Source organism: Calonectris borealis, chromosome 10 (genome assembly GCF_964195595.1).
Source record: "Calonectris borealis chromosome 10, bCalBor7.hap1.2, whole genome shotgun sequence".
Lineage (NCBI taxonomy): Eukaryota > Metazoa > Chordata > Aves > Procellariiformes > Procellariidae > Calonectris > Calonectris borealis.
In genome coordinates this window covers 9574324-9584921 of record NC_134321.1, presented here as the reverse complement: position 1 = coordinate 9584921, position 10598 = coordinate 9574324, and the positions used below count along the sequence as shown (strand labels likewise).

General features: G+C 47.1%; 1 protein-coding gene across 1 annotated transcript in view; it reads left to right on the top strand.

The window, feature by feature from the left end:
* Positions 1-6060: 6060 nt before the first annotated feature.
* The window catches only part of PTPRG (protein tyrosine phosphatase receptor type G), a 415889-nt gene continuing 411351 nt past the window's right edge, over positions 6061-10598 (top strand). Inside the window, exon 1 of the mRNA XM_075158716.1 lies at positions 6061-6310. Coding sequence (XP_075014817.1) covers positions 6226-6310 — 85 coding nt within the window. The 5' untranslated portion in view covers positions 6061-6225. The remainder of the gene's footprint in view (positions 6311-10598) is intronic.

Here is a 10598-nt window from a genome sequence, read left to right as displayed (position 1 = left end):
CACTGCACCCATGCTGTTCATTACAGCAGCTTATATTCAGCCTGAATTCATGCTGCCTGCAAATCCTGCCTGTCCTTGAGTCAACTTTCCTATGAAGGACCTCAAGATACTTTCAAGGAAGTTCCTTGGGTTCTCATCGATATTACATGATATCAATGGCCAAGCAAGGAAAACTAGAGGCCTCACAGAGTGCACAGTTCATCCATCCATTATTATTTACTAAGATAATTTTATCTCGACTGTGTAAACATATTTAGACCATTGAGGAAACATGGACCCAGCCAAACACTTTGGGAAGAGTGCTTTGATCATGAGAGGGTGACCACATCCTCCAGACTCAAAGTCATGCAAAGCTTTCAGCTTCTTATGAAATGTTCCTGAGAGCAGTTTAGGGCCTTCCTCATGATCTCCTCACAAAACTCACCATGCCCTTAGATTTTAGGTTGCCACCCTGTTCTTCAAGCAAACAGTAAAAATGGTCCATCTCTGGAAACACTTGCTTCGTGTGGATGGTTCCAATGGCTGGCTGCTGTTGCTCCAGGGCTCTCAGGACACATTTGTGTGTGCACAGTAGGCTCCACAAGACCAGACCACATACAAACTCCTGCACACGCCTAACTCAGCTGCTTATTGCCTTGGCAGAATTTTGACACATCCCATGTCAAAGCTACTGAGAGTTGCAGTTATCTCACTGGCAAGCTGCATGATAGTGTTAAAAACATCGAGGCTGGATAGAACCTTCCCAGTCAAAAGGATTTTTGCTTTCCTGCAACTGATGTTCCCAAGACTTACATTGAACCCAAATGTTATTGAAATCTGTAAACAATTTTTTCACCAACAATGAAAGTTCATATGTCTCTTGTCTCATTAGTTTCCACCTTAAATTCTGCAAAGACAGTATATTCCTGGTGAGCTACTTGCATGGTAACAGACAAGCAGGACAGTGAGCTGGGTCTTCCATGCTCATCCCTCAGCTTCAGTCATTAACAGGCTTGCTCTGCTCACTGCTACACTGATAATAGATTTTTTTTCTTTTTTCTTTTAACAAGAGAGGATTTGTGAATTAAACACACATTTACAGCCCTAGCAAGGTCATACCACAGGACTCTGAACTACAGTTGCTTTTGAAAGAGAGAAACTCATTGCTGATCAGTCTGACCCTCCACTGTGCCCTTTACTAACACACGTTTTTACAAAACACAGTCATTTTGAGGCCATTTCAGGAGACAAACGAGTTGTATGACTTCAAGATTAAGATGAAGCTTTCAAGTGGGTATTTCAGCATGTGACCAAGTGTCTGTTCTGAATGACTTAGCCTAAGGGTACTCCAAGGAGGAGGCTCCTTCTATAGACCACAAGAAAATAAATGTATTGGTCTTCCAAAAGAACCTTGTGCAAAACCCTGTGGGACACTGCGTAGTTGGGACATCTTGGAGTGTCACTCAAGTCAGTGCTCAGATACCCTCATTCATATAATGCTGATAGTGCTACAGATGCGCAGCCTAACAATACTTGCAGTAATCTCTGAGCTACAACGTATGTCTTTACCTAAAGTTTGCATTACCCATCAACATTTTTTGTACATTTTGCTTTACCTGCCTCTCTGGGTTAATCTATTTTTATGTCTTCATAAATCAAACAACTCAGCTCATTGCTATGATTGTATTGAAATAAAGCCCTCTTTTTTTTCCCTCACAGCTTCTTTGCTTGCCCTCCACCTCTGTTTCTCAGCAGGTTCTCAGATGCCTTGTTAAGACTTTCAAAGCCTCACAGCACACTCTGAGAAGAATGCATCTGTCCTGAGGCTACGAGAAAGTAACTCTGCAGTAATACAATTTATGAAACTCCATGTTCAGTATCTTTTTTTCCTTTCTATGCAAAGCTAGACAGAAACTAGGGCTGCTGAATTAACCTGGAAGTTTATACCTCACATTGCTTATAATCTGAACTGTAGCTTCTTCTCAGGTACTTCACGTTGATTTATCCTTTCAGGGCTAGATCCTCACCTGGTATTTTCCCCACAGGTTAACCATTCCAGTGAGGCTGGCTGGATGTAAATCAGTGAAAACTCATCCCTTTCTTTCTAAACACAAAAAAGTGTAACTTTCTATATCTGATTTTTTTCTTTTATTTTTATTTCCCCAATCCTTTATATAGTCATTCTAGATGTTAAGAAGCCTGTTTTGGAAATGATTAATGCTATTAATATTTTTCTAATTCAATAAACCCTCACATCTTTGAACTCCTTGCAATATTTTTCTGCTTTCTTCAGCTTTCCAGTAATTCAAACATATGACAAATGCGAGTCTTCGTTTTAGTTTTCTATTATTTCTCATGTCTGATCAAATAAATTAACAGACTTTCATTTCTTTCCCAGGAGTGATGCCCATATGTTGACGAAGGCAGCGTAAAAATATTACCTGTTCAAACAGGAGGAAAAAAAAGATAAAAGTTATCTTTTATTCACTGTTCCATGCAAACCAGAGATGCTGATCCTATTCCTTTCACCTTGACAGCGCCCACCATGTTTAACGGTAAATATTGCAAGATTTGTAGAACACCCATCAGTCTGGTTTAACTGCACTGTATTATTATATCCCTTTACAATCTCTCCATACAGTAGCAGTTATTTTAATCACACTACAGTACTTCAGTCATTGGGAAAGAATCAGCTGTCCTATCTAATGTACACGCTCTCCAGTCACATGGCACCAGTCCGGCAGAGCAGCATGCTGCTAATGCAGTTTTTTTCCTGTTTGGATAGTTAAAGATACATCTCCAGGCCAATTTGTACCTGTGTATTGTTGATAGACAGTGTGCCGCAGGCAAAGAGATACTGCAGGAAATGGATTCTCATTTAATTGTGTTTAATTTTGTTCTCTGGATCTCCATCATACATCTTTCCATTTCTCTGCCCACCCAAATTGCTAATGTGAAACAAAGGTACTTCCGTCACTAAGGCTCCTAAACTGATGTGTGACGATGCAATGATTGATTTGCCACTCCAGGAAAAGTGGGTCATTGTACACGTTGTACCACAGCATGTTGAACCAAGCTGTCCGTGCTGACACTGGGGTTTTACAGATTTGTTTTTAGAAGTTCAGACCTGAGGGGACTGTTGTGAATATCCAGCCTGAACACTTGCGGTTTTTGATGGGAGCACTGCCATTCTAAAATCTTCCTTAGCAGCTTTTAGGGGTCTGAAGTCATCTGTGCTCCTCAAGAGACAGTATTCTGCTTATGTATTATTTTATACCTCACTTGCATGTTTGCTCTGAGGATGGAAAATGTAAAATTCTTCCAATTCCAAGATATGGGGGCAGTTTCAGATTTGTCGTTTTCCAGGATAGGAAACCCTAAACCAATGTAAAAATATATTTTAAATATAAAGTGGTGTAATTAACAGCTTTTGGAAAGGATATTGAATCAGTGAGAAAAATACTGATGCAAACTGCTTTTTGAAGAAAAACCATTCCTTTTATTCTTCTTTTGTGAGATTGCAGTAGTGTTTAATAACTTTTCTCATGTAATGAGACCTGTTGAAACTCACTTTAAGATTGCCACTTACAATACCAGGGAGCCATCATTTGAAGAGATAAGTCTCAGTAATGGAGGAGAACCTGCCTACCTATCTATCTGTTGCATTAGATCAGTAACGTTAGGAATTGATTGCTGAAAGGGGAATATTTTGCAGGTTTTTCTGGGGCAGCCCAATAAGTAACTGAGCACAAATGTCACTGCAGAATCCAAAAGGTCAGGGGATTTGTTTTTTGTTTTTCATAGGAACAAAAAATTCACGGAAATTTAGCTCTTAAAATTTTATCTTTGTTTTTATGAGGGTTGAAACCAACCTCCAAACTCCAGCTGTTTTGGGAAATGACTTAATGAACAGTAAGTTGGATAAGAACTTTCTTCAGGGCCTATAAATTTTTTGCTTTGTTTTAGATAAATCCTTACGCAAGCGCCTTCTCTACTCTGCCCAGTCCAAAGGGTACTGCCCTCAAGGGCAGAGAACATCTAATCAAGACCTTAAATCCTTACACAGGTAAAATCCCTATTGGGATAAACAGTTTTGCCTAGTAAGGACTGCACTTTTAACTTCCAACTGTAATTTTTGGCAGGCACAACCTGGGATGTGGAGAGAAAGTCAAAGGAAAGCCTATGAAAACGCAATGCTTCCTAATTAGGGGCCCTTTGGCTGCAGTGTAATCCACTGATTTGGCACTCTCTGCTGCGTGGGGTAAACCTGGATGGACACAAAGCCACAGCCTCTTACAGAAAAGTCAGAGCGCAGCAGTAGTAAGTACCCAAGCCCTGAGGGCTCTGCTCTAGTGATTCCTAAGTTGAGGCAGGGGGAGAGAAAATCAGACATCCCACTGAATAAATATGACTTCTGAATTTTCCTACTCTGCTCCTCCTCCTGCCACCCATCTCCTCACCTCTGGAAACACCACAGATGTGGAAGGTTTGCAGGTAAGCAAAGAGAAGATGGTCACAGCAAATGACAGAGCCAGAGCTGAGCACAGCATACACTGATAAACCCCTGCCAAACCCTTTCCCTTTTGAAACAGAATCCCTGTAATGGAAATAATTACCAAAGAAACAGACAAAAACTACTTCTGAATGAAATTTAAGCAGCAGCAGACCACAGCACCGCCAGGAAATGCCAAGTACAAGCAACCATCCCTTCATCCTGAATTCACACCATTTTCTGTTTCTGTTTCCTGTGCAAAGTTATCAATCACTCGGGGGGGGGGGGGGGACGGCTAGGAGGGGGGCTGTGGATCAAGATTTGGATGCGGAATGCCTTGGGACAGGCTTCACCTGACTCTGCAAAAATATCAGACAACTATCTCATTTTGAGGGGGGTCTCTGGAATTGTGTAGTATAATACACAATACTGGGGGAAAAAACAGCAATTTTGGGGGGGACCTCTGGCAATACCCAGAATGATGCATATTACTGGGGGAGAAAAAATCTATGTGATTGGGGGGGGGGGCAGAGGGGGTCTCTGGCAATACCCAGTACAGTATTGGGGGGAAAAAAAGCTGTACAATTTTGTGGGGGAACCTCTGGCAATACCAAAATGATGGATAATACTGGGGGAGAAGAAAAGCTGTATGATTTTTGGTGAGAATTTCTGGCAATACCCAGCACAGCATTAGACAAAAAAACCCAAAAGGCGGCATGATTTTGTGGGGGACCTCTGGCAATACGCAGTGTGATACACAGTGCTGAAGGGGACGGAGAACTGATGATTTCGCGGGGGGGCACGGACACCTCTGGCAATACACATAATGCACACAACTGGGGGGGGACACGGGGGACACGGACACCCAACAGCAAGCCCCGGCCTCAGGCAGCACGCACCGAGGGCGGCATAATGACACAAGTAACTTCAGACAGATACCGCTTGGATAAGGGTGCAAAATCCGAAATTACAAACGGCAAATTACATCGGCTCAATAGCGCACTTTCCCCCAAACCTGCCGCTGCCGGCAGCGTGTCCCCCCCCCCCCCCCCCAACACACACTCCGCAGGCAAAGGGGCGGGCGCCGCCGCTGCTCCGCGGAGAGTGCGCGGGGCGCGGTGGGGCGCAGGGCAGCGGTGCGGGTGCGTGCACACCAGCGGACCCCGCGGCGCGCGCGCCCCCGCCCCGCCGCCGCGGCCGCTTTAAGGGCGGCGGGGGCGCGCCGCCGGGGCGCCCGGCGCGCCGCCGCCTCGCCTCGCCTCGCCGCCGCGCAGCGCTCCCTCTCCCTCTCCCTCGCCCCGCTTTAAAGTCTCCGCCAGGATCCGGGCTCGCCCGCCACTTCCTGTACGGCAGGATGGAGCGCGCCGGGGCCCCTGCTGACCGCCGCCCGCCCGCCCGTGCGCGGAGGCGGCTCTGAGCGCCCCGTCCGCGGCATGCCGCGCGCCCCGCCGCCGCTGCCCGCCTGAGCCGCGCCGCCCCGCGCCCCGCCGCGCTGTGCCGCGCGGGGGTCCCCGCGCCCCGCCGGCGCGCCGTCTCTTTCCTCCCCCTGCCCCACGGTTGTGGGATTTTTTCCCCGTTGAGGAGGCGAGCAGGAGCCCCCCGCTTTCTCCCGCAGGAAGAGGGGTGCGGGGAGAAACTTATTTTCAACAAGTTTGTCTTTTTTCCTTTTTTTTTTTTTTTTTTTTTTTTTCCTTCCCCCCGCCTGTGTGTTAATTATTTTAGCCCCTCTCCCCTTTCGATGTGCGGCTTTGGACATGCGGAGGCTACTGCAACCGTGTTGGTGGATCTTTTTCTTGAAAATCACCAGCTCCGTGCTCCATGATGTGGTGTGCTTCCCCGGTGAGTGAGCGCGGCGGTCGAGGGGGGTTCCCGGTGCCTCCGCCACACGTGTCCGCGACCCCCGTGGGGTGCCGGCGGGGCACCCTGCGAGTGCGGAGGATGCGCCAGGGACTGCGGGGGCCCCTTTGCACGGGTGGCCCCAATATTGGGTTTCCCCCAGCTCCGCAGCACCCTCCCGGCTGCGGGCAGCGCTGCCCGCGAGTGGGGCCGTGCGTGGTGCATGGGCTCGGCTCCGCGCGCCCGGCGCGGTATCCCCTCTCTCCGGTGCATTGCAGCCCCCGACGGCGTGGGGCGGGCGGAGGGGGTCCTTGTGCGCTGCCCTCTGTCGCGGGGCTGCCTGGGGGCCCCCTTTGTGCTGCGGAACTGCCGCCCGCCGCCCCGAAGGGAGCGTGACTCCGCGCTCCGATCCCTTGTTGCAGCCCCCCGTCCCCCGCCAAAAACTTAGTTGTGCGCGGGGGTCCCTGCCTTCTCCACCCCACTCGTGTCCGCGGTGGGTGTCTCGCCGTGCCGGCGCGCTGACCTTGGCAGGGCGGGGGAGGGGGGAGCGCGGAACTGCGCGCCCGATCCGCACCCGGGACTGGCTCTGTGCAACCGCCACCCCGCACCCGTGGGAGAGGGGTTATGCACCCAGCGCCCACCGTGCTTTCCACCCCCCGCTTCGCACCCCGTGGCTTGTGTCCCTGCATGGCTCCTCGCCCCCCACCGAAATGCAGGGGCCGCGCATAACGGGGCCGGGTGGGCCTTCGCCCCGCTCCGCGCCCCGCGGTGGGACCCGTGTCTTCCTCCCCCCCCCCCCGCCGGGAGCGCCCCCGGCCCGGGGGAACTTGCAGCGCCCGCGCGGGGCTCCGGCTCCCGCCGCCTCCGCGGTGCCCCCGGCCGTCCGCCAGGGGCGCTGTCGTGCCGCCGGCGCCCCCGCGGGGCCGCGCGCCCCCCTCCGCCCCCCCGCCCCGCGTCCCTCCGCCGGCGCGCAGCGCGGGCCCCGCGGCTCGCCGCCCCCCGTAAGACAGCTCTGAAGCACAGCGGGCTGCTTCTTTTTTTGTCGTGCCCCTCACCGCATTTGCGGCTGAAAGGATCTTCCTGAAAACGGCTTAGCACCCCCGCACGCCCCAAAAGTGGTTTATTTATCTACTTTTTCCTGGGCTTCCCCCCTCCTGGCACTGATGGGGCGGGGGGGCCCCGCGGTGGGGTCCGCGGTGGGGTGTGACCTAGGTGGGGTGGGTGTGATGTGAGGGGCCTTGGGCAGGGCGAGCCCCCTTACCCCGTGAGGTCCTCGCCCCGCGGCTCCTCCCGTCCCTTCTGTGGGCTCCTGATGCATCCGGGTGTGCAAGTGTGAAAAAGAAGCAAATTCTGGAAGCTTTATAGGAACTTCCACTTCTGTGTCTTTTTTTCCTTTTTTCCTAAAATACACTTTTTTTCTAACCCCAAACTTCTATCTATAAGCAGATAGACCCTTCATATCCCAGTCCTTCCAGCAGCTTTTCACATGGTAAAATGATTTGAAGCAAAAAGAAAATAAGTTGGAGAGAGCAGCTCTTGAAGAAACATTTATCTTCTTTGTATTGATTTCTTCTCAATTTCAAGCCTCAGAGTGAAGCCTTTCTCTCTGGTTCTGATATATATTGTACAGTAATTACATCTAGAAGGCAGGCTCCAGGAACGCTTCAGGAAAACAAGCTATGATGTAGGTTTAATATGACAGTATTGTACGACTTGCTGATTTAGATCAGTGGTGTTTGAACCAGATAATATTTGCATTATGGTTTGAATATAAAGACGAATGCAAGCAGAGGGTGGTACGTCTATGGACATTTTCTGTGTGCAGATAAACTCTGTAATGCTAGAAGCAGTAAAACAGCTGTGTAACACTTCGGAATGTTTCAGGGTCGTTCATTGCTAAAGGTTTACTTGGAAAGCAAGGTATTTTCCAGAACGCCTTTAATGCATTTAGTTTTTGTACAGAGCTACCATGTTAGACCTCAGTGACTTGCTTACTCTTTTATGCCTTCTTCTGAAAAGTAGTAATATCTGGTGTGTGTGCGTGCAAGGGGGTGGTAAGTGAAACATCGTGATAAACGGGGACGCTCCAGACTCTGATCCGGTACATCAGAGATGCCCGAGGCAGGAAAGCTGCAGGGAGGATCTCAGTGGACTATGACAGGACATTGGTGCTGACAACATCCAATGGCAAATCATCGGAATTTGTGTTGGCGGGGAATCCCGGCCAGATATTAACCGTTTAGTATCTGCCACAAATGTTTCAGTACCTTTTTATAGCGTTTTCTAGAGAGAGGATTAGAGAATTAAGGTATTTGTTATTTTATGTGTTAATTTACAAGCATCTTTCTTCCTTCCGCTTCATATCTAGCTCTTTTTAAATGAAAGAGAGGTCCCTATTTAATTTCTCCCCTGCAAATCACTTTAATTTGTGAAGAAAAATAAAGGCTATTTTTTCTTTGTTCAGCAACGATAAATGAACCATTTAGAAAATAAATCTTTGCAGTATTCCTTTGTTAGGAGGATTGTAATAGGTTTTCGTTGTTTAAGTAGATATTTTTGTTGCTGTTCCTTTGGTTGCAATAAGAGGAAGGAGTCATTCTTGCACAAAAAATATGTGGGTAAGGTTTTGCTCTTTCTGAAATGTTTAGTGCATTTCTCTGTGGGCTTGTCACTGGTAATTGCATTGCTTAATAAATCAAACTAAGACAAGGTAAGAGAGGTTGTTTCCATGGGGTCTGTTTGCTCATTAATCTAAATTCACAGTACCAAAAATCAGTAAGACATAAATATTAACATTACTGTGATATCCTTACTACGTAGTTTCTCAGTGCTTTGCCAAGAGAGGGTAAATATTTTTTTTGTAAAGGAAAAAGTACACATTTGTGCAGTTCTTAGCTGTTGCTGTGACAATCCTGTCATCTAAGGAGTGACAATTGTTAGCATTTTCTTAGGCTAGATGCATAAATGAAAGTCATTTTCTTAAATCTAGATTGGCTCTGGTAATGGATCAAATTGTTGCTGACCTGGTAACTGTCTGTAAATCGCTTTTGGATTTTGAGTCTTCATGGTTCTGAGTTGAGAGTTAATTTTGCATTATCTTTTGCATCTCTTCTGCTTGGAGGAAAAAAATATACTAGGAGCTTTTCCCTATCAACTAATCAAATGCTACTTCAGATGTTTTTAAAGGTACAAAGAAGACTGGCTTTGTTTATTAAAGATTTTACAGAGGAAGGTGCGTTGTGCACGTAGAGAAATACGGAATGTACAGGAGAGGGCCCTCCAAGACTTTATTTAGTCCTGTGGCTTTTATGAAGATGACACTTCTTACATTTTAATTATCCCTTATTTTCAGTGCCTTTTTAAAATATGGTTTACGTTACGGGAAGTTGCTAATGGAGTCCTTGCAGATAAAGAATGTCAAGTGAGCCTTCCCAGGCTGTAAGAGCTGAGCTTGCTGGTGTGCTTCTGGGGGGAGAACTCAAGGGAGAGCTTCGCTATCCATTAGCAGGTTTACAGGAGCTGATTTGTGGTTAACAGAGCCAGGACACAGCTTTCAAAAGTCTTCAAGTACTCACAGGAGCTGTCTGCACTAGCAGCCAGAGTAAGAGGCTTCCTAAGTTGGGGAGGGAGAAAGAGGCATCAAGGAAGGAAGGGATTTCAGTATATCCAAAAAAGAAAGGAACGCAGTTTGAGGGTAGCTGGAATTCCCTCAGTCATATTGGGGTGTTTGCAATGTCTAAAATGTCCTGCTTGGTACCCTAAAAATCACCAAAACCCACCCATTGATTTCAGTAGGGTGATGGTTTCACTCCCAGTTTCTGGTCCTTTGCAAGGACAAGTGGTATCTGAAGTTAAAGTGCACTCAGTTAAAGCTGTACTGTTATCAGGTGTGCAAGTTTAATAGTTGGGGTTTGTTTCCAATTACAGAAAAGACAGATAACAGTGAGGACTCTATCCATCTTATGATCAGTGCTCAAAGACTGATGATAAACATACTTAGAGTTTTCTGAAATAAAATGTTATTAACGTTGACTCTAATTTCAATGTTCGAGTTTCATGGTTAAATTAAAGAAATTACTTAAAACTATTAATCTCAACTGTCCTTGGAAAAAATGCTAATCATTTGGTTGCTGCTAAAAATGAACAGCAGCCAAATGAACATGTGGCATGACGTCTCTGAAGCCCAAGGGTATAGTAATAACACTGTACTTTAGCTAATATATAACTTTAATCTGAGAAATTATGAAAAAATGAGACTAATTTCTGTTTGCCTAAGTTACTGTCCTTCCAT